This window comes from Pan troglodytes, chromosome 11, assembly GCF_028858775.2.
Source record: "Pan troglodytes isolate AG18354 chromosome 11, NHGRI_mPanTro3-v2.0_pri, whole genome shotgun sequence".
Classification (NCBI taxonomy): Eukaryota; Metazoa; Chordata; class Mammalia; order Primates; family Hominidae; genus Pan; species Pan troglodytes.
In genome coordinates, this window is record NC_072409.2 from 4,943,998 (window position 1) to 4,971,466 (window position 27,469).

Sequence of the window (27,469 nt, forward strand, 5' to 3'; positions counted from 1 at the left end):
GCGTTCAAGGGGAGGCAGGTGCTCATTATTGTAGGGGGCGGGACCCGCAGGCTGCGGCGAGGAGCTGGGGGTGGGGAGCTCGTTAGCATACGGGGCGGGGCTCGCAGGCATCGGAGAGGTGTGCCCGAGGGGGGCGGGCGTCATTAGCGTAGGGGGCGGGGGCTCGCAGTTTGCGGCGACTTGCTCCCAAAGGAGGCGGGCGCTTATTAGTATAGGGGGCGGGGTCTGGAGGCGGGCAGACACCTTAGCGGTCAGAGCCTCACACCAGGACACACGGGTGGGGCTTCGCAGGGAGCTGGCTAATGCGCCATCCTCGGAGTGGAATCCTGATTGGATTTTCTTCCTGGATAGGAAGAAGATAACTAGGCATGTCCAGCGGCTTGCTCAGATCAAGATAGAGCCAACCGCGGCCAGCGAATCCCTGCCTTGCCATGGGATGGGTTTTCAAGCCAGGTCTGGACAGCTTATAAGAAAAAAACGCCGGTCAGCCTGCATGTTTTATTTATTGGTACCCGAGGAAATGGGGGCTGCTTTTCCAGAGTCCCCACCTCCAACCCCCTAGCCTTTTGGACATTGGAGAAGACTCTAAAGTAGATACCTAAGATTGGAAAAAGTTCGAATTGGAAAGCACTGAGACCAGAGGTCAACCCTCCAGGGCTGGCCAGACACGGAACAAATGTTCAATGACCCTCAGGTTCCTTCCTTTCCCTTCCAGGACTGAGGGTCCTGCACCTCCGGTACCCATGATTGGAGGGTCCAGTACTGGCCCCGCAGGCTGGCCTGAGCCTTCAGGAAGCCCTCGCTGAACTCCATCTCAGCCTGGCTGCTCTCTGACTCCCAGTAGAGCACCTGCTGCCCATGGAACGCTGTGGTCCTCAAGCTGTGGGTGTCCCGGATCTGAGAGAAAAGGGGCAGCCCAGAAGGACCGGCCACAAGTAATAATTAGCACTCACGGAAGCCTTCATGTGCAAGGGCTCACAGATTCCGGATCACATTTAATGCTTACAAAGCCCTACTAGGAATACGCCATTACTCTACCCAGAAAACCGAGGTCCAGGGACGTTACATCACTTCCCCAAGGACACACAGTCAGGGTGCCAGAGCGGGGCCAGGCTGCCTCCTCTGGGGAAGCTGATACCCTGCAGAACACAGTTCTCCCAGGACACATGAAACCTCGGGGAGGGTGCAGGGTGCTCTTCTGCCCAAGTTATATCAGACTATAAAATTATGCTTCAGTCCTGGGTTAGCTGTCAGTCTACATCAGAAAGGTCTTTACCATTCTTTACCATTTCGCTTTTTTTTTTTTTTTTTTGAGACAGAGTCTCACTCTGTTGCCCAGGCCGGAGTGCAGTGGTGCGATCTGGGCTTAGTGCAACCTCCACTTCCCGGGTTCAAGTGATTCTTGTGCCTCAGCCTCCCAAGTAGCTGGGATTACAGGCACACGCCACCATGCCTGGCTACTTTTTCTATTTTTAGTAGAGACAAGGTTTCATCATGTTGGCCAGGCTGGTCTCGAACTCCTGACCTCGAGTGATCTGCCCTCCTCGTGCTCCCAAAGTGCTGGGATTACAGTTGTGAGCCACTATTTCACTCTTGTAGGTAGCTCAAAAAACATTTCTTGGTGAATATGTGGAGGAAGCTCTCTTCTCCCATTCTTTCACTAATGATTTTGAGGGTTTTAGTCTGAAATAAACTGAAGGGGGTCCCCTAGCCCTGCACGCCCTAGGGAAAGCTGTCCAGAATCACAGCACAAGTCCCCATGCTGGGCCTCACCGAGATGTAGCTGGCATTGGCTCCCTCGGTCCCAGCGCCCATGTTGGTGGCCAGGGCATGGATGGCAATCCGTGCGTGCGGAGCCACATTAATGAAGAGCCGGCAGCCCCCTGCATTACTCGTGGCTGGACTCAGCGAGGGGCTCACGATTTCACCCCAGGGCCCAAAGAGCTGCATGTCACATTCTGCAGGTGGGACATAGGGACATAGGAACCCAGACAGACCGGTGGTGCCAGAGGCCAGGACAACTCACAGCCAGGGAGCCGTGCAGGGCAGCATGGCACTGTGGTCAATATTGGGGTTCCCAGGCAAATCCTGCTGAACCCCACCTCTACCACTTCCTGGCCCAGTGACTTTAGGCAAAGGCTAAATGTTCTGGGCTCTGGTTCCCTCCTCTGTAACTGAAGGAAACAATGGCATGCACTGAGCAGAGTGGTCTTTAGGACTCAATGATGTCACACGTGCAAGAGTGTTTAACACTGAAACTGGTACCAAGGATAGGCTCCACCCATGGCGGCCACTGTTGTTCCTCAGAGCTCACTGGAGCCCCCACCTGCCTGTACCTCCTGCACCTCTTTCAAGGCAGATGCCTGTGTGGGCGGGGCTGGGCCGGGAAGCGAGAAGCAATGTGAACGGTGACAGTGGGCTCGTGGCCTTTTGGCAGGGCCCAGCAGCGCCTGTGCACTGAGACACATACACGGCTCTCTGCCCAGGCAGGTCTGGGGCAAGGAGGCGGCGCACTAGGTCTCTGCAGAGGCTAAGCCCCTGTTGCCACTAAGCCCCAGACACCTGGGGGAGCCGAGGAACCTCTGGAACCGGCTAGGGAAGCCAACTTCGGCCAGCTCGGGCTGTTGGGAGAGGGCAAGCCCCCCAGGACAACCGAGAGGGCTATCAGAGGGTATCTAGGGGGCCACGGGCAAGGCTGGGGTCCCTGAGGTGGCATCCTCTGCCTGAGGTGTGCTTGTGGGTGCACATGCATGTACAAGCATGTCTGCTTACACCAGTGCACTGAAACAGGGCTGAGGGACAGTGGCTTCCACAAAAACCCTAAAAGGCCTTGAAAGGCTGGAGGGGTGGGGGCGGGGCAGGTGGGTGTGGGGCAGAGGCCTGAGGGACTGACTGAGGATGTGGACCATGTCCCACATCCGTCCATCTTGCTGCACGGTCCCAAAGAGGAGGGATGTAGCATTCATCCTGTGACCCCTCCCTGGCATGTGCAGACTGACACTGGCCAACCCCAGTTCCTTCCATCTCAGTCAGTTCCCTCCGTATCTTCCCACTGCCCCACTGGGACTGGCCCCATCCCCAGCAGCACCCACCCAGCCTCCCTGCCAGGACTGGAGCACCCAAGGGAGGTGGAGAAGGCCTGGCCATACCTCTGTAGAAGGTTTCAGGAGCAAGCTGGCTCCCATACCGCAGCAGCACCCCGCCTCCTGGCCGCCCGCAGCGCTGCCTCACCACCAGCGTGTTGGTCTTGGAGCTGAAAGTCATGTCCAACAGCTTCCTGCACATCTTCCTCCAGGTGAGCCGGCCCCAGAGCAGCAACATGTCCCCTAGGAAGCGGCAGGGCAGTGAGGGTCCAGCACTCCCACGCCTGGTCAGCAGAGGAGTGGCTCCAGGGTAGACTGAGCCGAGTTCAAGTCCCACCTCTCCCACTGCTGGCTATGTGACTCTAAGTAACTGGGCACATCACTTAATCTCTCCTAACCTCAGTTTCCTCATCTGTAAAATGCAGATCATCACTCCCCAGTCATGAGATGGGATGCAAACTACAGGTGGGAATGCACATGGGCTCCTGCCAGGAATGGGGCATGCAGCGTCGTGCTGGCTCCTGGCAGGGCCCGTAACTGGCAGCATCGCTTGCATGGCCCTAGACATACCCGCACTGCAGTTGAGAGAACTCTCAAGGACGCGGAGGGTCACCACCTCCCCGAGGGGCCGCCCAATGGCCACTGCACAGTCTGCCTGCCCTGGGCCTCGCATGTCAATGGTTCCTGTTGGCTCAAGGTGCTGCCTGCCACAGGCACCTGAAAAGGGAGCAGGAGACAGGTAAGCAGTGCTTCCCGGATTCCCAGCAGGGCAGGCTCCGGGGCTTCCAAGCTGAGGAAGGAGACCAGGAGGTAGGGGTGGACCCTGTCCTCCAAGGCCCAGCTGGAAGCCTTCTCAGGACAGGGAGGGGGGCTGCATAGGTCAGAGCATCACCCTCAGGGCACAGGGCTGCTTCCAGATGATCCAGCAAGAGGGGGCACATGCAGAGCAGCCCAGAGGCTAGGGGGCTCGCAAGCTGGGTTCCTACCTTCAAGTTACTTCCCCTTGACAGTAGTAAAAGGGAGGTTTTGCTTTGCCAGGGAGGAAGAGGGCCAGCCCTGATCCCGGCCTCCCAGGCACACAACCCAGGGACCAAGTGCTTGTGCCAGTCCTTCCCAGAGGAAGATGCCTTTGCCCACCCCTCCTGCAGCAGCTGCCTGAGAGGAAGGAGGACAGGACATAACTGGACTGCACTGAGTTTTCCTGGGGCCCGGGCAGGAGCCGCCGAGGCTGGGGAGCCGGGGAGAAGAGCAGGGCCCGGGCCTGGGACCACTCCAGGGAGGCACCAGCAGGGGTGGCTGTGGTCCGTCCTGGAGCAGCGGCTTCTTCGTGGGGCACCAGGCTGGGCGTACCCTGTCCCACACAGGGCCCAGCCCAGCAGCCACGCACAGTCACCGGCTTGGGCAAGTGCTGGCAGAAATCAGCCGGCACAGGCGCCTGGACCTGGGGTCCGAGGCAGGTGTCACGCCGGCGCTGGATGCCATCCCCACAGGAAACAGAGCACTGCCAAGAGAGGGGAGGAGGAGTCACAGCTGACCCTGCCAGAAGGTGACAAGGACAGTGGTAACCACAGGCCAGGAGTGATCCAATATAATCCTTGTACAAGCTGGGAGGCAGTTAAGTGTCTCCATTCCACAGATGAGAAAACTGAGGCTCAGAGAGGGCACCTTGCATGGGTCATATAGGTGGGAGGAGCCATAATTCAAGTCTGGGTCCCTGTCACCCTCACGGCCTCTCTGTCCCTCCAAGCCTTAGAGCAAGCAGGTCTGCGGGGCTGCGGCTCATCTCTGTCTGCTGTACCCCTATGCCCCCTCCACACCATGAGTGAGCCCCTCCAGGGGGCAGCCTGAACCCCATTTACCCTTGTCTGTCCTGCCCTGCCAGATGCGTGGCACAGCTGGCATTCCCTCATCTGTGTAGAGCTGAGTGGCCTGCCGTTCATCTTCCAGCGTCCCCAAACCTAAGGGCCTCTTAAGTCCTAGCTGCCCGCAGGTCTCTAGGCCCTCTGTCTCTCTGCCTCTAGGTGCCCCCTCACCAACGGGCGCAGCTCTCTCCTTCCTTTCAGGGGACACAATGAGCCAATGCCTCCTAGACTCCCTCGCACATGAGGAGCCACAGCTGATGCCCACCCCAGCCCCATAGGGATTCCGAGCGCCCGCTGTGCTCACCTCCATCCAGGTGCCAACATGCCAGCGGTAGGTGCAGTCAGCAATGAGACAGGGGACACTGGCCTGGGGCCGCACCAGCGCCACACAGGCCGCCTCATCCACCTCCACGTCCTGGCCTTGGTCGAGCTGCACACAGGCCACCGAGCGTCTAGCAGTGCCAAGGCCACAGCTGGCCGAACATGGGCCAAGGGACATGACTTTCCACCTGCAGGAAGAGAAGACCCCAGAGAGAGGCTAGGTCTCCCCAGAGACGGTACTGCCCCACGCAGGCCCCTCTCCACCCACGTGTACTCGGACAGTTGCCTAGACAGCTTCCGTGGCCAGGCAAGATGGAAAGTGCAGCCACTGAGCCCCTCCTGTCTGGGGCCAGGGCTCACGGCCACAGGAGAGCTACCAAAAGGCCCTAGGGGGAAGAGGCCCCTGTTTCCCTAATTGCACATCCCCCTCTAGTCGCCTTTATCACAAAACACCTGTCAGCACCCCAGGGGCTGCCTATGGACCCAAGTAACAGCAACAGGAAGCGAGCCCCTGGGTAACAGGAGACAGATCTCAACACCCCACGTTCTGCAAGGGAAGGCCGAGTTCCCTTCCCTTGGGCAAGGGAAGGCTGCCCATGTTGATCTGTAATCAATCAATAACTAATTATGGCCTGCATTCTTCAGAGCCCAGACACGAACCCAGGCAGCCTGCAAGGGAGCTGGGATCTTCATCGCAATACTGTGCTCCCCCATGACCCTGCAGCGCCGCCTCTTGGACCCGTGCCTTCCGTGGCTTGGCACTGTTCTACATGACACTGGGAGGTGGCAGTGAACCAAACCAGACCCCACCTCCTCTCAGAGCGTGGATTGTTCTCCATTTGGGCATCACTGGCATGAGCAACTGGATGCTGATTTGCTGTGGAGGCTGTCGTGTGCATCGCAGAAATTCTATTTTTTATTTTATTTTAATGGTTTTCTTTGAGACACGGTCTCGCCCTGTCACCCAGGCTGGAGGGCAGTGGTGTGATCACGGCTCACTGCAGCCTCAACCTCCAGGGTTCAAGCCATCCTCTCACCTCAGCCTCCCAAGTAGCTGAGACTACAGGCGTGTGCCATCATGCCTGGCTAATTTTTGTAATTTTTGTTTGTTTGTTTTTGTTTTTGAGATGGAGTCTCACTCTATTGCCCAGGCTGGAGTGCAGTGGCACAATCTCAGCTCACTGCAAGCTCCGCCTCCTGGGTTCACGTCATTCTCCTGCCTCAGCCTCCCGAGTAGCTGGGACTACAGGCACCCACCACCACACCCAGCTAATTTTTTGTATTTTTAGTAGAGACAGGGTTTCACCGTGTTAGCCAGGATGGTCTCGATCTCCTGACCTCGTGATCTGCCCGCCTTCGCCTCCCAAAGTGCTGGGATTACAGGCATAAGCCACCGCGCACAGCCAATTTTTGTATTTTTTGTAGAGACGGGGTCTCACTATGTTGCCCAGGCTGGTCTAGAACTCCAGGGCTCAAGCAATCCTCCCGCCTCAGCCTCCCAAAGTGCCAAGCAGAGCGTCACAGGAGGGACAAGAGTGCCGTTCTGGACCGATGCTCAGGGAGGGCTCTGGGCCACTTTGGAGTTGTGGTGTCTGAGCCGAGCCTGGGGGAGGGATATCCAGGGCCTCGAGGATATCCACAGAAGACATCAGGCAGCGAGAGCTAGCACAGAAGCCCTAAGTCAGGGGAGTATCCCAGGAATGTTCCAGGACAATGAGGCCAGCGTGGCTACAGCAACGTCAGAGGGATGGCCAGAGCTCATGTGGTGTGTGCCTGCATCCCAGCTACTCGGGAGGCTGAAGCAGGAGGATCACTTGAGCCCAGGAATTCAAGTCCAGACTGGGCAACATAGTGAGACCCCATCTCTAAAAAAAAGTGAGGGGAGGCTCAGTGGCCCAAGAGGCTGTCTGTAGAGAACAGGGCTACCTGGCAGGCTGTGCTAGGTGTGGGAGGTGAAGTTTAAGCACCATGCAGGCAGCATGCAGTGTGAAAAACCCTGCAATTCCCATAAAATCCCAGATCATCTCTAAATGTGATGTGGAAAAATAAATGGGACACACAGCCAAGGGACTTTAGCATAGGCAAAGAAATCAGGACACACTAGTGACACAGATGTTAAATGGTTATAAAGCTACAACATTTAAAACAATTTTGTATGGGCAAGAGAATAGCTAGAAAAAAAAACCCAAAAAACAGAACCTGGCAGATCACTTGAGGTCAGGAGTTCAAGACCAGCCTGGCCAACATAGTGAAACCCTGTCTCTATTAAAAACACAAAATCAGTTGGGGGTGGTGGCGAGCACCTGTAATCCCAGCTACTCAGGAAGCTGAGGCATGAAAATCACTTGAACCCAGGAGGCGGAGGTTGCAGTGAGCTGAGATCGCGCCACTGCACTCCACCCTGGGTGACAGAGAAAAACTGTCTCAAAAAAAAAAAAAAGGAGAAGAAAAAAACCTAGTAGAAAGCCCAGATATAGATTCTAACACACACCAATACCACCAAGGAGCCACCTGGAGGCATCAGGGCTTGTTCAACAGATGCTGGTTAACAATTTAGAAAAAAAAAAAAAAATCCTTTGGTCCCTACTTTGCAACATACTCCAAATAAATCACAGATTAGTACAGGGTTTAAATTTAAGTAAAATCTTTTTTTTTTTTTATTTTTTTTTTGAGACAGGGTCTCATGCTGTTGCCCAGGCTGGCATGCAGTGGTGGTGTGATCTCTGCTCACTGCAGCCTTGACCTCCCAAGGCTCAGGTGATTCTCCTGCCTCAGCCTCCCGAGTAGCTGGGAATACTGGCATGCACCACCATGCCCAGCTAATTTTTGTATTTATAGTAGAGACGAGGTTTTGGCATGTTGCCCAGGCTGGTCTCAAACTCTTAGGCTCAAATGATCGACCCATCTCAGCCTCCTAAAGTGCTGAGATTACAGGCGTGAGCCATGACCAGCCTAAATTTAAGTGAAATCTTATCTGTAACTGGATTTATTTAAAACTAAGGAGACTGGCCGGGTGTGATGGCTCACATCTGTAATCCCGGCACTTTGGAATGCTGAGGTAGGCAGATCTCCTGAGGTCAGGAGTTCAAGATCGGCCTGACCAATATGGTGAAACCCTGTCTCTACTAAAAATACAAAAGTTAGCTGGGTGTGGTGGTGGGTGCCTGTATTCCCAGCTACTTGGGAGGCTGAAACAGGAGAATGGCTTGAACCTGGGAGGCGGAGGTTGCAGTGAGCCAAGATTGCATCACTGCCTGGGCAACAAAGCGAGACTCCGTCTCAAAATAAATAAATTAAATAAATAAAAGTAAGTGGACAGGAAGGAAACATGGCAGTAGGATGCTATCTATTAAACTGGAGTGCTGGAACATACATGTCTGTTACATTCTTTTCTGGACGTTTCTGTATGATATAGAAAAGTATTTCTTTACTAAAAATGCAAACCTACAAAAAGAAACCATTAAAGAATTGTAAATGAGGTAGGCAAATGTTCGCCCTTTACCACTGGGCTCCGGACCCCACGGACTTGAACATGATTCCGTCCCGTGTCCTAATGTGGCTGTGTGTGTCCCTGTGGAGACCTCCATCCCTCCCGTCTTCCACATCAGAATGCTGGTGCTCACAGCTTTAGGTTCTGCTCAAATGCTGCCTCGTCTGTCCCCCAGGCCTCCCCACACTGCACCCTGCCTGCACGGTGCTTAAACTTCACCTCCCACAACTAGCACAGCCTGCCAGGTAGCCCTATTCCTTACAGACTGGCTCTTGGGCCACTGAGCCCCCCACCCCATCTTGTTTTGTTTTGTTGTTTTGTTTTTGAGACGGAGTCTCGCTCTGTAGCCCAGGCTGGAGTGCAGCGGTGCCATCTCGGCTCACTGCAACCTCCGCCTCCCGGGTTCAAGCGATTCTCCTGCCTCCGCCTCTGAAGTAGCTGGGATGACAGGTGCACACCACCATGCCAAGCTAATTTTTGTGGGTTTTTTTTTTTTTTTTTTTTTTTTTTTGAGATGGAGTTTTGCTGCTGTTAGCCAGGCTGGAGTCCAGTGGCGTGATCTTGGCTCACCACAACCTTGGCCTCCCGGGTTCAAGCGATTCTGCCTCAGCCTCCCAAGTAATTGGGATTACAGGCATGTACCACCACACCCGGCTAATTTTGTATTTTTAGTAGAGACGGGGTTTCTGTATGTTGGACAGGCTGGTCTCGAACTCCCAACCTCAGGTGATCTGCCCGCCTCAGCCTCCCAAAGTGCTGGGATTACAGGAGTGAGCCACCGCGCCCAGCCTAATTTTTGTATTTTTAGTAAAGATGGGGTTTCACCATGTTGGCCAGGCTGGTCTCAAGCTCCTGACCTCAGGTGATCCACCCGCTTCAGCCTTCCATAGCGCTGGGATTACAGGCGTGAGCCAGCACACCTGGCCCCGTCTTGTTTTTTTTTTAGAGATGAGGTCTCACTGTGTTGCCCAGGTTGGACTTGCACTCCTGGACTCAAGTGGTTCTCCTGATTCAGCTTTCCAAGTAGCTGCGATTCCAGGCACACACCACAGCGCCTGGCCTGGCATCTGCACACACCAGGAGCTGCCCCTCCCATCACCGGCTGACTCACCTAGGAGGGCAGGGCCCCAGGCTGCAGGCTCACCTAGGAGGGCAGGGCCCCAGGCTGCAGGCTCACCTAGGAGGGCAGGGCCGCAGGCTGCAGGCTCACCTAGGAGGGCAGGGCCCCAGGCTGCAGGCTCACCTAGGAGGGCAGGGCTCCAGGCTGCAGGCCTCCTGGGCTTCCGGGCGAGGCAGCCCCTGGCACTGGGTGTCCAACAGGATCTCCTCACCATCATCCTCCCCATGGGCCCGGGCACAATACAGGATCCTCCGCACGACCCCTCCCCCACAGCTCACGCTGCAGGCCGCCAGCTTGTACCGCCACCTGGAGCAAACTGGAGTCAGGGACCCCAAACAGCCCCAGGGCCTGGGAACCCAGGGGAGCCAGGTCTCCCCTTCATTTCCCCAGACTAGGAAGAGACAGGAAGCTGGGAAGGGCCCGGAGAGGTTCTCTTTCTGGAGGCCCCCTTGTGTCCTCACCAAGAGGCTTGGCAGAGTGGACAGAACATTTGGAGAAACCCATTTTACAGAAGGGAAAGGTGAGGGCAAACGACAGGTGTCGTATCCCAGAGACAGTGGGGGCAGGGGTCCGGGCACCCAAGGGCCCTGCATGTCTGTCTTGAACAGTGATCCCAGCACCACCGCCCTGGAGCCCACCCCGCCAGCCCTCCCCTCCTCCCCTCCCGCTGTGTTTGGCTGCATCGCACTGAACACCATCCATCAAACTGCATTCCCCGCCTGTCCTATTATTATCTGTCCCCCTTTCCCCCTGCATTTGCTCCAGGAGGTCAGGGACATTTGTCTGCCTTGTTCTCTGCTGTGTCCCCTAGGTCCAGGACGGCCCCGGGGCCTAGGTGCTCCATAGAGAGCAGGCGATGAAGAAACGCACCAGCAACCATGTGCGCCCACAGCATCCCAGATCCTGTGCAATGTACTTTACACGCGTTGCATCGAGCATGCATTTTACACTCATTGCATTTAGCATGTACTTTACGTGCATCTAATCCTTTCATTAAACTCCCCCAGTCTTCTGGGGGCACAAAATGACCTGCTCCCACTGGTGAGGACACTGAAGGTCAAAAGGTCCGGCTTGGAGGTGAGGGAAGAGCCAGGATGCAGACCTAGCACCCCCTGTCTCCTTGGGAAGGGGCCCACCTGGCAGGGCAGGGCTCTGGGTTGCAGTCCTCAAAGGGGCTGGGCCGGGGCTCTGGCCTGCACTTGGAGTGAGGCAGGGGGATGGGGCGGCCATGGTCCAGCCTCACACAGTGCACAGCCAGCAGCACCTGCCCCCCTCCGCAGGTCACCGGGCATGGAGCCAAGGCTCGGGTCTCCCACTTACAGGGAGAAGGCCAGCACACAGTCTTGCTCCCCTCACTCACCGAGCAGGGCACGGGACAGCCTGGCAGACCTCCCGCCGGCTCCCAGGCTTGCTTGCCAGGCCACACAGCTCTTCCTGGACAGGCACCCTGAGGGCAGAGTCCATGCACAGGAAACGCAGCTCCATCAGACCTGCGTGGACAAAGCAGAGACCCAGAGCCCCAAGGGGCAGGCTCAGCAAGGACTGCAGCCCGGGCTCACTGGACACCTCTAGCACATGAGGCCCACATGGGTTTCAGTCCCGGCTCTGCCACTTACCAGCCGTGTGACCTCAGACAACTGACTTAACCCTCTGAATCTTAGATTTAGAAAAAAAGATAATGGCATCTACCTTGCAGAGTCATTTATAAAGATTTTTAAAAGGGAAGATAACAAGTGCCTGGCACACAGTAGATACTTGACAAATGGTAGCTGTTATTGTTGACCGAGAGGCATTATAAGAATTGCAATATGGGCCAGGCGCAGTGGCTCACGCCTGTAATCACAGCACTTTGGGCGGCGGATCACGAGGTCAGGAGTTCGAGACGAGCCTGACCAACATGGTGAAACCCCGTCTCTACTAAAAATACAAAAATTAGCTGAGCGTGGTGGTGCGCACCTGTAATCTCAGCTACTCAGGAGGCTGAGGCGGAGAATCACTTGAACCCAGGAGGCAGAGGTTGCAGTGAGCCAAGATTGCGCCACTGGACTCCAGCCTGGGTGACAGAGCGAGACTCCATCTCAAAAAAAAAAAAGAAAAAAAAATCACAATATGAAAATCTCTGATTGTGTCTATCATAAAGATGTTATTAGGGCCAGTTTTCTCAAGTCTCTCTTTTAGGAATATCCTCAAAAGAAATAGGCTCAGTGGCTCATGCCTGTAATCCCAGCACTTTGGGAGGCCAAGGCGGGTGGATCACCTGAGGTCAGGAGTTTGAGACCAGCGTGGCCATCATGGCGAAACCCCCTCTCTAATAAAATAAAATACAAAAAATTAGCCAGGTGTGGTGGCACATAGCTGGAGTCCCAGTTGCTCAGGAGGCTGAGGCATGAGAATCGTTTGAACATGGGAGGCGGAGGTTGCAGTGAGCCAAGATCACACCACTGCACTTCAGCCTGGGCGACAGAGGAAAACTCTTAGTCTCAAAAAAAAGAAAAAAAAGAAAAAGAAAAAAAATCTCTTGGTTGGGCACAGTGGCTCACGCCTATAATCCCAGCACTTTGAGAGGCCGAGGCAGAAGGATCGCTTGAGCTCAGGAGATCAGGCTGGGCAACATAGGGAGATCCCATCTCTGCCAAAACTACAAAAATTAGCAGGGTATAGTAGCTATTCAGGAGGCTGAGGTGGGAGGATGGCTTCAGCCCAGGTGGTGGAGGTTATAGTGAGCTAAGATTGTGCCACTACACTCCAACCTGGTGACAGAGGTTTTCTTTTTTGTCTCAAAAAAGAAAAGAAGAGAAAAGAAAAGAGAGAAAAGAAATCTCTTTTTGGTCTCGGTTTTAAACAGGCTGACATTTTACTGAGCAAGTGGTCAGGGTTTTCGTTTAAGAATACGGTGTATCTTCTCAAGCCCATTAGGATGGCCATTATAAAAAAACACAGAAATAGGCCAGGTGTGGGGGCTCACGCCTGTAATCCCAGCACGTTGGGAGGCCAAGGCAGGCAGATCACCTGAGGTCAAGAGTTTGGGACCAGCCTGGCCAACATGGTGAAACCCCATCTCTACTAAACAAAAAATTAGCCAGGCATGGTGGCAGACACCTGTAGTCCTAGCTACTCGGGAGGCTGAAGCACGAGAATCACTTGAGCCCCGGAGGCGAAGGTTACAATGAGCCGAGATCATGCCACTGCACTCCAGCCTCGGCAACAGAATGAGACTCTGTCTCAAAAACAAAAACAAAAACAAAAACAAAAAAAACCCACAGAAATAAAAAGTGTTGGCAAGGATGGGAGGACATTGGAACTCTTATGCACCATTAGTGGAAATGTAAAATGGTGCAGCCACTGGGGAAAACAGTCCAGCAGTTCCACAAAAATTAAACATAGAATTCTCATCTGACCCAGCTACCACACTTCTAGATATACACCCAAAAGAACTGAAAGCAGGAATTCAAACAGATATTTGCACACCCATGTTCACAGAAGCATTATTCACAATAGCCAAAGTGTGGAAGGAAGCCAAGTCTCCACTGATGAATAAATGGATAAACATGTAAAGGATACACTCACAATGGAATCTTTTTCAGCCTTAAGAAGGAAACACTCACACATGCTACAACATGGATGAACTGTGAGGACATCATGCTGAGTGAAAACTAGTCACAAAAAGGCAAATGCTATATGATTCCACTTCTACAAGGTCCCTAGAATTGTGGAATCTGGAGACAGAAAGGAGAATGGAGGTTGCCAGGGGCTGCGGAGGGGGAAATGGGAGTTCGTGTTTCACAGGGACAGAGCTCCAGTTTGCGAAACTGGAAAAGTTCTGGAGAGGTTGGTGGTGATGGCCGCACAACAATGTGACTGTGCTTTTATGCCACTGACCTGCACAGGGAGAAACAGTTAGGATGGTAAATTTTATAATATCTGTGTTATACTGCAATAAAACAAGATTGGGAAAATAGAAGAACGCTGTGTATCTTAAAGCTAAGGTTTCTCTGCTCGGGTCATCAATTGGGGACCCCCCGGCCGCTCTGCTAGGACCATCAGGAATGGCTCTCGTGCCACGCTGCCGGGCGTTATTGTCTTTTCCTACCTTTCAGCCAATCAACACCCACATTTGAAGTGGCTGTCAGCTACTATGCTTAGTCTCCTTGTGTATTACCACGTGTTCCCATATAGTATGGATTTTCTGCAATCCACCTCAAATGCTTTTTAGAAGGAGGCAAGATGCAAGTGGACAGGAGAGTTACCATGAGTGCTGGTCCCCAGGAGCATCCCGGGGGCCCTCACCTCGCCCGCAGGAGACGGAGCACGACCCCGCCGCAGGGGTCCACATGTGTGCGGCTTGAGCCCCCATCCTGATGCTGCCCCATGGGGAGGGAGCCTTCTCCCCTGCAGAGGTGGCATCCAGCTGTGGGGAATAGCAACAAGCTGGTGGGTCTGGGCCTCCTCTGAGCACCCAGCGACCCCCGTCTCGATCTTCTCAGGCAGCAGCAGAGAGACCAGGAAGTGGCGTATGTGCACCAGGGGCTCCCTCCCCTCCTCCCTTGGCGAGATTGGCTCCCCGGTCTCGCAGCGGGTGTCCTTGCTGCACACCCCACCTTTGCAGACTCCTCAGCAGCATGAGTGCTCACTGTGGGCCTGGCCGAGAGCTGGGGACCAAGAGTGGGACATGGGAGCATGCCTGGCCCTGCAATCCCCCCAGCCATGAGGGGCAAGGGTTGCCAGCACCCAGGCCAGAGAGCAAGGCCAGTCAGCCTCCAGCCCCTGGACGCCAGGCGGGAGGCTGGCAGCATTTCTCTGCACAGCAGCTGCATTACACTCTCCTCAGATGCTTCCCTCAGCCCGGCTTGCAAGAGGAATGGGAGCCTCCCCAGGGGCTCTGAGCCCTCTTTCTAAGCTTCTTTTCTGAGCAGGGGTGGCCCTCAGACAGCATTCCCACAGAAGGATGGTGTTCTTGCTCTGGCCTGGAGGACGGTGGCAATGGGTGCTCCTCGTTCTCCCAGCCAGGTAAAGGACTCAACAGCCCCAGCCACCCTCATGCCCAGGGCACTCACATGGCCCCAGCCTGGAGGGCATGACATCCCGACACAGGGCTCAGGGGCAAGCAGCTTCTCATCTACGGAGCCAGGCCCCTCAGTCACTGGAGCCTCCAAGCCATCTGCCCCTGGCACACAGGTCTCGTTCTCCAAGGCCAGGCCTGCTCCACCAGCTGATGTGCATGAGCTGGGCTCTGACACCTCCCACCTGAGGATGGCATGAGACAGTTATCAGGCCCTGCCTCTGCCACCCAGGGGAAGGTATAGCCCAGCTGCTAGGGGCAGGGAGGAAGGGGACCTGCTCCCCAACATCCAGGAGCCCAAAGAGGAGCCCCACAGAGAAGTGAAGCTCAGGGTCTCTCCCTGAAGCACTGGGTTCCCCATTCATCAGCCAGCAGGTTCCCATTCAACAAGCACTCGCTGCTCAACAGTCAGGCACCCCACCTGCACCCAGGGTGCAGAGACAGAACCTATCCCTGGCCAGGCACGGTAGCTCAGCACTTTAGGAGGCTGAGGTGAGCAGACTGCCTGAGCCCGGGAGTTGGAGACCAGCCTGGGCAACATGGCAAAACCCTGTTTCTACAAAAAATACAAAAATTAGTTGGGCTTGGTGGCGCACACTTGCTGAGGCAGGAGGTTGCAGTGAGCCAAGATCATGCCACTGCATACCAGCCTGGGTGAGAGAACAAGACTCTGTCTTTTAATTAAAAAAAAAAAAAGAGAACCCATCCCTCCTACTCTCCAGAGGCAGAGGCCAACCTCCAGCCAGGTAATCACTGACTCCATGCACCATAGCAGGTGCAGAGAAACAGGTGCCACATGGAATTGGATCACCAGGTTCAAGGGTGGCCAATGGGTTTCAGCTGTGAGTCAGCCCTGCGCTAGAGTGGCTGCCTGGAGAGCTGTGTGAGAAGGATTCTGAGGCTCTATTTGGCCTCAGCGGGGAAGAGTGGTGACTGTTTTGTCTGCCACGGATGACGAGGCAGGGAAAGGAGTCCAGAGCTATGAGTGGGCCACCAATAATCCAGACCAATCCCCTCCCACCGGACAGGTCGCAAAACTGAAGCCCACAGAGGAGGGGACTTGCCCTGTCACTCAGCTCGTTAGTGGCAGGGCAGGATGATAAGCCACTGTCAACTTGGACACTGAGGGGATGAGATGCAGCCACGTGGGCATGGGGGAGATGGTGGTGATGAGAAAGTGACATCTCCCACTCCGTTCAGTTTGACCTCATCCTCGAAGCGCCCCCTCCCCAGGCAGGTCGGCATCCCCATTTCAGAGCAGGGGCTCGGAAGCTCAGAGAGGGAAACAATGGGCCCAGGCTCTCCTGGGTAGTAAGGAACTCTGACAGCAGCACTTACAACCGCCAGGTGACACTGCCCATCACCCCGGATGGTGAGGCCCCGCCGGAGGCCTCAGGAGGAGGGGATTCTCAGAAGGATGGGGGCTCAGCGCAGGGACGAGCTCTGCCAGGAAGGCCCTCTCCCAGCCCCACCTAGCCCTGGGCTCACCTGGCAGGGCAGGGCTGGGGGTTGCAGGTTTCTAGCGCCACAGCTGGCTGCTGGGCCCCTGCTCTGCACCGGGCTGGGGGCAATGTCTTCAGGAGGCTGCCCTGGGCCTCCACGCAGTGCACTGGCCGCTCCCGCAGGCCGCCCCCACAGGAGGCGCTGCATGGGCCGAAGTCTCCCACCGCCCAGCTGAGGAAGGAGACAGAGCGTCGGGACCCTGGCCAGGTCCCAGGCTGGCCTGGGGTGATGGGGTGGCAGGTGCTGACGTACTCCCCCGGTCTGGGACAAGCAATGGGCACTACGGCCAGCCTAGCCTCTCCAGGTGTTCCCAGGCTGCCAGACGGCTGAGCCTGAGGACACCCGAATCACAGGCTGGTGAGCAGCTGCCCTGTCCTGCACCCAGCAGGAATGGCCTTGTCCCTAACAGTGTGCCCCGTCAGGTGTGGTGACAGCCAAGGACTTTGCACCAGGAGCTCCGCAAGTCTCCCTACAACCCTCCAGGTAGGCAATCACCTCCATCTCACCATGAGTACCTGAGCTCAAGAGAGGCCTCGGTGGCCCAGACAAGGTGGCAGCAGGTGTGGGTCCCACTGGGCTGACATTGTCACCATGTCTGCCCCAAGCCTCAGTGTCCTCACCTGCAGAATGGGGGCACTCACAGAGCCCCCCTTGCAGGGCTGTGGGCAGGGGTAATGAGAGCCTGCACAGGAGCAGCTCAGCCCGGCCCTGCCACATGGGCCCCATAGGCCAGGGACAGAGCCCAGCAGCCCCAGCGGAACCCTCTCTCCCCCTTGGAGCTGCGCAGACAGCACCACACTCACTAGGGAGGGCAGGGTTCGAGCACGCAGGCCTCTGGCCACGCTGGTGGCTGCTGGCTCCCTTGGCACTGGACAGTCTCCACCAACTCCTTCCTGGCCTGGTCCAGGCAGCTGTAGTTTACCCAGCGCAGCCCTGGGAGGGAAGAGGGAGGGCTAGGCCGCCTCCCTGCAGGGGCAAGCCGTGCTGTGGATGAGCCTTCCCCAGGTCTCACCTGCCCCACAGCTCACCGAGCAGGGCCCACGCACAGCGGCCCACACCCAGGCCTGCCGTGGCTTAGGCTGGAAGTAGGTGAAGGTGATGTCTGGGCGGGTGAGGTTGCCATACTCCTCGCCATACCGCCTGTAAACCTGCAGACAAAGAGCTTCAGGCCTTGTCCAGTGGGTTCCCTGAGGGTCACTGTCATGGCCACCTCCCCTGGGAAGCCTTCCAACTTCTTCTTGCATCCCTATAATCTTTCGTTCAGCAAGCAATCACTGGCCAGGCACGGTAGCTCATGCCTGTAAACCCAAAACTTTGGGAGCCTGAGGCAGGCAGATCACTTGAGCCCAGGAGTTTCAGAGCAGCCTGGGCAACATAGCGAGACTCCATCTCTATAAAAAAGTTAAAAAATTAGCTGGGCATGGTGGCACATGCCTGTAGTCCCAGCTACTTGGGAGGCTGAGGTGGGAGGATCACTTGAGCCCAGGAGGTCGAGGTTGCAGTGAGCTGTGATAGTGCCACTGCACTCCAGCCTGGGCAACAGTGAGACCCTCTCTCAAAAAACAACAAAGACAAAAATAACGGCAAGCAATCACCAACACTGACCTGTACCAGGCTCTGGGGATAGCACAGTGCACAGGACACTGGCTGAGCTGCAAGGAGCTCTCAGTGGGTTGGGATAGAGGGCTGGGAGAGGTAATTACCAAGTCATTGGTGGGTTACGGGATAGGGTATTTGGGCAGCACAGAGAAGGTTCCCTAAGCTGGCTGGGTAGAGGATAAAGTGCAGTGGAGGAGGCAGGCCCACCTTAGGCTGGGCTAAGGAGCCCAAGAAGGGCTAGGGCAGGGCCAGCACAGAAAGTGCTTCTGGAGCCAGAGCTGAGGCCCGTAGGGTCGGCAGGAAGAAACTGGATCCCTGGGGACCTGTGGTAGGGTTGGCAGGAAGAAACTGGATCCCTGGGGACCTGTGGCCGGCTACTGGCTTGGGACTGGCCCGGAGAGCACTAGGAAGAACTTCAGCAGGTTCCTGGGCCTAAGGCTCTTCAGGAGGGTAACTGGGTCCTGTGCCCAAGACCAGCCCAAGAAAAAGGCCAGCCTGGAGGCCAGAGCCCAGGGCGAGGTGACATTCCGCACCTGCCCCCTCGATGCCCACATCTGGCCAGTGCCGCAAGCCTGTGTTGGTTACGGTGCGGTTTCTCAGGCCCAACACAGGGAAGTCCTGATTCAGGGAATACGCAGAGGACCCGGGAATCTGCTTTTTTACACACTGCAGAGGATGATGGGAGAGCCACTCGGCAGCCAGCATCTGGAGACAATGTCTCAGGCAAGGGGAGGGGAGGAAGGGAGCCATATCGGGAAGAGAAGGGATAAGCCGCTCACAGGGGCTTGCTTTGGCCTGGCCTGGCCTGATCTGTGGGAGGCCCTGCTGTCTCTGGCTGCTGTAGGGGCAGAGGACGCTGCTCCAGCCGCTGAGACTGGGCCCCTCTCCCAAGGTTCTCAGGTCTGTTTCAGCCTGCGCTTATGTCTCTCCACCCTCCACGTGCCTTCCTCAGCGAAGCACCAATGGGGACATACATGGGCGAGCACACGTCACTGAGGACACGCCTGAACAAGGCCTTCCGGTTCCCACACACACTGCACCAAAGAAGCAGTGAGAGCCAGCATCTGTTCTCAGCTTCCTCAGCACCAAGGCCTACTCCCCAGATGCCACTGCACCTGCATCCATGCCTTCATCTCCCCACAAACCCACACAGTAGGACCTTCCTTCATCCCTCCCACACTGACACTGTTCCCTCAGCCATACGCTTCCTTCCCTGCTTGGCCCAGCAACATCTGCTCATCTGACACCTCAGCTCCATCACTCTTTCCCAGGGAGCCCTGGACCCCTGCAGGGGGCCCTCCAACCTTACCTGATCCCAGAACTGCAGGGCCTTCTCCCACGGGCTCTGGGCACAGGCACATTTGGATATTTGTGGGACCCTAAGCCCCTGGAGGAGCTAGCTATATTTTGCCGAGCACAGGGCCCAACACATAGTGGGTCCCCTGTAAGTGACCGCTGAATGAATAAATGAACGAATCAGGGAATGGATGGATGGACAAACGAGCAAGCAGCCATAGCCCCCAAGAAGAAGCCCCCACTGGCCTCCCCCAGGCTCTCCTGCTGACCTGGATGTCAGCATCTTCCTGCAGGGGTCCCCAGATGCGGATCTCCTCCAGGTGGGGCAGCCGGTCCTCGGTGAGGGCCACTCTATACTCGACACGACCATCCTCCAGGAGGGAGGGGTAGGTGGTGTTAGGGGAGATGCTCATCTTCCCAGCCACGACATAGCGCCCTCCGATCCTCACCGCTGTCGGGGAACCAGCCCTGTTAGCCGTGTGGAGCTGAGCACCCATCCTCCTCACAGGCACATGTCCGTGACTCTCCTTCCCGAGGTCCCCAGCCCTCCTCTAAGGAGCCACAGGCATCTGAGCCAGAGGCTTCCCCACAGCGGAGGCTCTGGGCCTCTTTCCACAACCTGGTGAGGGCTATGACCAAGTGCACTCAAGCACAGAACTCAACAGGCTCAGGGCTCAGGGACCCCATGGCAAGTGCCGGCAACCAAGGCTTCAAAGGTTAGGTGCAGGCACACTCCAGAAAGACCCACTGTGGCCCTCAATAGCAAAGAAGCGGGCCTTGCCCAAAGAGAAGTCCGGCTTTTGCTGTTGGCTTCCAAGAGGAAACACGGGTCACACCAGGCAGAAGTGTCCTCCTTTAGGGCAGGGGCTGGCTGTACCAGAAAGACCAACTATGTGATTTAGGATAAGGGCTTTGGGTCACCAAGAGACTGAGAGTATCCACCTGGCCAATTAGTCAATCATGTCTTTGCACTCAAACCCCAGGAAAAACTCTCAACTCCCACTCAGTGGGCTTTCTGTGTGGGCAATACTCCATGCGTATGGCCACGCTCCAATGCTAGAAGGGTGTCACATCCCTGAGACATCAGGCCTCCTGGTTGGACCCTCCCAGACTCTGCCTACATCTCTTCCCTTGGACAATTCTAACCTGTGTTCTTCTGGAAGGAGCCGCAGCCATGTGCCACAGCTCTCAGTGAGCTCTGGGAGTCTTCCTAGTCAACTATCAAGCCTGAGGGTGGTTTGGGGAACCCCCTGAACTTGCGGGTGATGTCAGAAGTGAGGGCATCTTGGCAACAGTGCTCTGCACCTTTGCAGTCTAGCTAACTGGGTGGGAGTCCTCCAGTCAACTCACCCAAGTGTGTGAAGAGAGGCCTGTGGTTGGCAATGTAGACACTGGTCAGGTTGGGGGTAACTGTCAGAAATGTGACATATTCTAGAAAGAAGAAAAGAAGGAGAGATGCGTGGACCTCACAGCCACCACACCACAGACAACGGGAGCTGATCTTAGCTGGTCGGGAAAAATTGAACAATGCCATGGGGCTGGCTCCAGCAGCAGTGAGTCCCCTGTCATGGGGGCAATTAAAAGCAGGCTGGAGGACCACCTGCCAAGGCTCTGCCCTGGCTGGGAGAAGGGACCGGGACCAAGGTTCTCCAGCACAGTGGGGCAAGCCAGAGGGAGGCAGGGCTCAAGTCCCTGCTCTCCATAGAAGCACTGGCATTTGCAAATGATTTTTGACCTCATATATACACCAAAGTCAAAGATTTTCCAAATGTAACTACCATCCCTCTCATTCACTTGTGTCCCTCTCAGTGGGATTTCTTGAGCAGGAGAGAAGAGGGTAGCTGCCACAGAATGCACAACGTCCTTTTTTTTTTTTTTTTTTTTTTTAGACAGTGTCTCACTCTGTTGCCCGGGCTGGAGTGCAGAGGGATCTCGGCTCACTGCAACCTCTGCCTCCTGGGTTCAAGCAATTCTCCTGCCTCAGCCTCCTGAGTAGCTAGGACTACAGGCGCCCACCATCATGCCCAGCTAATTTTTGTATTTTTAGTAGAGATGGGGTTTCACCATACTGGCCAGGCTGTAGGTGATCTCCCGACTACAGGTGATCCACCCGCCTCAGCCTCCCAAAGTGCCGGGAGTACAGGCGTTGAGCACCGCGCCCGGCCAATGTCTGTGTTTTTTTTGCAGCACGGCTACAGTGAGTGACCATTACTGAGGCACCACAGTCCCAGCAGCATCAAGGCCAAAACCTGAGCCTGCCACAGGAGGGTGGCGAAGTGGAAGAGGGAGACGCTGACACCACAGGAGGCGTCCAGGGCTGAGTGAGTGAGCAGGCCCCGTGATCTGAGCAGGCCCTGTGATCTGAGCAGGCCCCGTGATCTGAGCAGGCCCCGTGATCTGAGCAGGCCCTGTGATCTGAGCAGGCCCTGTGATCTGAGCAGGCCCTGTGATCTGAGCAGGCCCTGCACCAACGCTCTGGGCTGTGGCCATCTTGGAGGCTGGGGGAAGCCCAGCCTCTGCCCCGAGGGAGGCCGCCTACCTCTCGCTCTGCCAGCTGTGAAAGAGCCCTTCCGTGGGCTGCACGTGCTGTTGTCCCCACCACACACCTGGCACCTGTCCCATACCTGCTGGGAGTCCATCCTGCCGTCACAGCCAAATGTCTATGCAAAGGGAAGGACAGAGGGCCAGTGTCACTGGAGGGTGCTGGCCTCAATGACTCTGCAGCCCTGCCAGCTCTGAGATTCTGGGATCCACAAAACCAGCAACACTTCTGTAGCACCCACCATCTACACAGGAAGCAAACTTAGAGGGCTCAGTGACTTGCCCAAGGTCACACTGCAGCCCTTAACCCAGGCTGACTCCAAGTCCAGATCCTTTTCCCCAGCACCACTCCCCTGCAGACGGCACTGCAGCTCCATCAGGGCCAGCACCCACCAACCTGCCCCCAGGAGCCTTCCGATAGGACAGGTAGGCCCCAGGGCCATTGCCAATGTCCACACACGCCTACCCTGCAGCTGCCCGACACACACAGGCTCAGGGTCCCGTCCTCCCGGGGGCCACTTGGCATACACCGGGTCCCATCGAGGAAGCTGTCTCCACGCTTCATGATGAAGCTCTCGCCAATGGCCCGGCACATGTGTCTGCACAGAGCATCCCCTGGAGGGCAGAGTAAAAAAGGGGGTCCTGAACCGAGCAGGAGGGGCAAGCCCCCCAGCCCCCACCCAGCTTCATCCTTTGCATCTGGGGCAAGGGTTTCTATCTTCCCCACATCCCACCTCCTAAGGCAATAATCCTAATCACGATCCTAATCTAATCTAATAATTAATGGTATTGAATTAGGAACCAAGGCTGGGTGCAATGGTTCATGCCTGTAATCCCAGAACTTTGGGAAGCCGAGGCAGGCGGATCACCTGACGTCAGGAGTTCGAAACCAGCCTAGCCAACATGGCGAAACCCCATCTCTACTAAAAATACAAAAAAATTAGCCGGCATGGTGGTGCAAGCCTGTAGTCCCAGCTACTCGAGAGGCTGAGGGGCAAGAATCCCTTGAATCCCAGAGGCGGAGGTTACAGTGAGCTGAGATTACGCCACTGCACTCCAGCCTGGGCGACAGAGCAAGACTCTGTCTCAAAAAAAAAGTATCATGAACCAAGGAACACACTTGGCATTTTCCGATTAGCTCCCTGAATCCTTGTAGCGCCCAGGGAGGGACCTACTGCTATTATCTCCATTTCACAGATGGGAAATTGAGACTCAGAGATGGGATGTCAGTGCCTGATCTACCAGCGAGGCCTGGCCACTATGTCATCCATGGTGTGTGGGATGCCAGAGCCTGAACCACTTTTCCCAGTGCTGGAGGGATAGTAGGCCAACCCCCCTATGACTCTGCCCTGTCCGAGGGTCTCCAGGGCTGGCTCCTCCCCCAACCCCACACTCCGCAGGCCCCACCTTGGCTGTGTGGTACAGCAGCACCCCAGTGGTAGAAGGAGGCACCGCCAGGGGAGGAGCGCAGCGGCTGGCCGTCGGTCCTGGCACACTGTTCCGACATGAACTCCAGCTGGGTCTTCTCGCAGGCCTGGCCAGGAGGAGGCAGAGGACAGGCAGAGGAGGGGGATGGCGGTGGGGCGGGGGGCGGGTGTTGTCACTGGGAGACTGCATGGCACCCTACAGTACGGGATCAAGATGTGGGTGTGGCCTCAGCTCCAGGCCGTGCCTCGGTTCCCTGCTCTGTAAACTGGGGTGACAAAAGTGCCTGCCTCTCTCTATTGATGGGAAAACCCCGGGGAATCCGTAAAGAACACAGGGCAGCAACGAAGAAGAAAGCCAGGAAAGAGCATTACGCTCAGAGCCTCTGCTTCCAAGGCCTGAACTCAATAAAACAGGGACGGGGATGTGTATTCTTTAGGTAGTGCACCTAGAGGCAGGTAACCAAAGCATGGAGCAAAGACCTCACCACCGAAGCCTCTGCACTCAGGCAGGCGTCTTGGACTTTTATGGGCTGACAGAAGATAACCGGAGTTGACTCCCTGGACAGCCACACTGACCACACTGCCTCCACGAAATCCCACCACCCTGTGCTCCAGCCAAAGACCCTCCCCTCGCGGTCTGGGGAGGTCTTGGTGGTCCATTTGGAGAAGGAGGAAAGGGAGGGTCTCACCACATGCAGAACTGTAATACAGCCAGGGACAAACCCACACCCAGGGCCATCGAAGCAGGAGATAGAATTTAACTCAATGTAAAAAGAATCTTTCTACCATTTCATACCACCAAGATGGCCAAAATCAAAAAACAGAAAACAGGCCGGGCGCCATGGCTCACGCGTGTAATCCCAGCACTTTGGGAGGTTAAGGTGGGCGGATCACCTGGGGTCGGAGTTCAAGACCAGCCTGGCCAACATGACAAAACCCCATCTCTACAAAAAAAAAAAAGAAGAGAAAAGAAAAAACAATAACAGAAAACAGCAAGTGCTGCAGCGGATGTGGGGAAACTGGAACCCTGGCGCAATGCTGGTGGGAATGTGAAACAGTTCAGGCACTGTGGAAAACAGTTTGGCAGTTTCTTTAAAAGCCAAACAGGCTGGGCGCGGTGGCTCACGCCTGTAATCTCAGCCCTTTGGGAGGCCGAGGCAGGCGGATCACGAGGTCAGGAGATCAAGACCATCCCGGCTAACATGGTGAAACCCCGCCTCTACTAAAAATACAAAAAAAAATTAGCCGGGCATGGTGGCGGGCGCCTGTAGTCCCAGCTATTCAGGAAGCTGAGGCAGGAGAATGGGGTGAACCTGGGAGGCGGAGCTTAGAGTGAGCCAAGATCGCGCCACCACACTCCAGCTTGGGCGACAGAGCGAGACTCCGTCTCTAAAAAAAATAAATAAATAAATAAAGGAAAAAATAAGAAAAAAAAAAGTCAAACATAGGCCGGGAGCGGTGGCTCACGCCTGTAATCCCAACAGTTTGGGAGGCCAAGGCGGGCAGATCACCTGAGGTCAGGAGATCCAGACCATCCTGGCTGACGTGGTGGAAACTCCATCTCTACTAAAAATACAAAAAATTAGCCAGGCATGGTGGCGCGTGCCTGTAATCCCAGCTACTCCGGAAGGTGAGGCAGGGGAATCGCTTGAACCCAGGAGGCGAAGGTTGCAGTGAGCTGAGATTGCACCACTGCACTCCAGCCTGGCGACAGAGCAAGACTCTGTCTCAAAAAAAAAAAAAGAAAAAAAAAAAGTCAAACATACAATTCCCATACGATCCAGTAACTCCGCTCTTCAGCATACTGCCAAAAGAATTGAAAACAGGGATTCAAACATGTACGAGCACATTCGCAGCGGCTCTGTTCACAGGAGCCAAAAGGTGAAAACACCTCAGATGTCCATCAGCAGACGACTGGATGAAAATGTGGTCTATCCCTGCAGTGGAATATGATTCAGCCAGAAAGAGGAATGAGGCGCTGACACAGGCTACAACACAGGTGAGCCTTGGGGACGTGCCGCTGGGGGAGGAAGGCAGGCAGGAAGCACACCTGTTGTCTGGCCTCAGGTACGTAGCATGTCTAGAACAGGTCAATCCACAGAGACAGAAGGGAAACCAATGGCCGCCGAGTGGCGAAGGAGAAATGGGGAGTGACAGCCTACCATATGGGGTTCACTCCAGAGTACTCCAGAGTACTGGAAACGTTCTGAAACTAGACAGAGGCAGTACTTGCCCAACCTTGTGAGTGTACTAAAGGCCACTGAGTTGCCACTTTAAAATGCTTGATTTCATGCTACATGAATGTCACCTCAATTTATAAATAAAAGACTCCTTCGGCCAGGCGCAGTGACTCACACCTGTAATCCCAGCACTTTGGGAGGCCGAGGCAGGCGGATCACGAGGTCAGGAGATCAAGGCCATCCTGGCTAACACGGTGAAACCCCGCCTCTACTAAAAATACAAAAAATTAGCCGGGCGTGGTGGCAGGCGCCTGTAGTCCCAGCTACTCAGGAGACTGAGGCAGGAGAATCGCTTGAACCTGGGAGGCGGAGGTTGCAGTGAGCTGAGATAGCACCACTGCACTCCAGTCTGGGTGACAGGGAGAGACTCTGTCTAAAAAAATAAAAATAATATTTAAAAAATTCCTTTGCAGGCATGCAGCAGTGCACTGTATTCCTAGTGGGGAGGTTCTCCCTGCAGAGATGCGCTCTGGAGGGCAAAGTGGCACTCAGGGAGGGAGGCGGGACGCTTCAGGGGCTCTGTGGGCATCAGCAGGACTGGCCTGGTTTACGAACTGGGGTCCCAATGTCCTTCTCTCTCTTTTTTAATTTTTATATTTTTTTTGAGACAGAGTCTCACTCTGTCGCCCAGGCTGGAGTGCAATGGCCCAATCTCGGCTCACTGCAACCTCCACCTCCTGGGTTCAAGTGATTCTCCTGCCTCAGCTTCCCGAGTAGCTGGGACTACAGGCGCCCACCACCACACCCGGCTAATTTTTGTATTTTCTGTAAAGACGAGATTTCACCATGTTGGCCAGGCTGGTCTTGAACCCCTGACCTCAGGTGATCCACCTGCCTTGGCCTCCCAAAGTGCTGGGATTACAGGCATAAGCCACCTCACCTGGCCCCAATGTCCTTCTCAAATGTGTCCTGGTGTGAACCACAGATGGTCACTTTGGCTCCCCCAGGGCCCGGTGCCACCAGCTGCCCCCTCCTACCCCAGGAAGCAGGCCTACCTGAGTGTTGCACATCTCGGCCTGGAGGTCAGCACCAACACATGCACGCCCCCCAAAGGCAGGTCTGAAAATGCCCAGGAGACAGGAGGGTGAGACAGGAGGGTGACCACTGCCTTCAACTAGGGACTATGGTATGGCCACACTCCCTGACAGAAAAGCACCCTCCCTGCGGTACCTGGGGTTGTTGCACTGCCGCCTCCTGGTGACCACACCTCCTCCACAGGAGCGGGAGCAAGGACTTTGGGGACCCCAGCTAGACCAGCGCCCATGCACTGCTGCTATGGGGGTCAGCTCCACCAGGGAGCGGCAGCGACCCTTGGAGCACCACTGCAAGGCAAGGATGGCTTCATCTCCCATCCCACAGTGACCCCACCACAGCACTCCCAACACACACGGAGAGTCCCCCAACATCCTCAGGGATCCCCAACACACACAGTGACCCCACCACAGCACTCCCAACACACACGGAGAGTCCCCCAACATCCTCAGGGATCCCCAACACACACAGGGACCCCACCCACAGCGACCCCCAAACACACACAAGGAACTCACCCATAGGGATCCCCCAACACACAGGGATCTCCAACACACACAGAGACCCCCCAACACACAGGTACCCCAGCCACATGGATCCCCCAGACCCACAGGGATCCTCCAACACCCAGAGACCCCCCAACATACACATAGAACCCCCCAGGGACCCCTCAACACACAGGGATCCTCCAACACACACATAAGGACCCCACCCACAGGGACTCTACACTCACAGGGACCCCTTACACAGGGATCCCCCCCGAGACACCCCATATCCACAAGGACCTTCACACAGAGACCCCACCCAAAGGAACCCCACACCCATGGGCACCCCCCATACAAACAGGCAGCCCACATTCCCATTCTGCATGGGAGCAAATGCTAAAGGAAAGAGGTCAG

General features: G+C 55.8%; 1 protein-coding gene across 7 annotated transcripts in view; it reads right to left on the reverse strand.

Annotated features, from left to right (window-relative positions):
- Nucleotides 1-484: 484 nt before the first annotated feature.
- The window catches only part of ADAMTS13 (ADAM metallopeptidase with thrombospondin type 1 motif 13), a 41,479-nt gene continuing 14,494 nt past the window's right edge, over nt 485-27,469 (reverse strand). For 6 of the 7 annotated variants that reach the window (XM_054658475.2, XM_063787459.1, XM_063787460.1 and 3 more), the window contains exons 10-29: nt 26,712-26,863; nt 26,537-26,600; nt 23,282-23,408; nt 22,341-22,489; nt 21,873-21,993; nt 20,684-20,764; nt 19,603-19,784; nt 17,451-17,586; nt 17,242-17,371; nt 16,424-16,609; nt 14,931-15,120; nt 14,164-14,284; nt 11,237-11,366; nt 10,000-10,182; nt 5,250-5,454; nt 4,266-4,584; nt 3,654-3,800; nt 3,150-3,326; nt 1,774-1,958; nt 485-897 (exon numbers count right to left, since the gene is read on the reverse strand). In XM_054658475.2, the coding sequence (XP_054514450.1) occupies nt 691-897; nt 1,774-1,958; nt 3,150-3,326; nt 3,654-3,800; nt 4,266-4,584; nt 5,250-5,454; nt 10,000-10,182; nt 11,237-11,366; nt 14,164-14,284; nt 14,931-15,120; nt 16,424-16,609; nt 17,242-17,371; nt 17,451-17,586; nt 19,603-19,784; nt 20,684-20,764; nt 21,873-21,993; nt 22,341-22,489; nt 23,282-23,408; nt 26,537-26,600; nt 26,712-26,863 (3,192 nt within the window). In that variant the 3' untranslated portion in view covers nt 485-690. The remainder of the gene's footprint in view (nt 898-1,773; nt 1,959-3,149; nt 3,327-3,653; nt 3,801-4,265; nt 4,585-5,249; nt 5,455-9,999; nt 10,183-11,236; nt 11,367-14,163; nt 14,285-14,930; nt 15,121-16,423; nt 16,610-17,241; nt 17,372-17,450; nt 17,587-19,602; nt 19,785-20,683; nt 20,765-21,872; nt 21,994-22,340; nt 22,490-23,281; nt 23,409-26,536; nt 26,601-26,711; nt 26,864-27,469) is intronic. The other variant, XM_063787458.1, reaches the window with a different exon arrangement.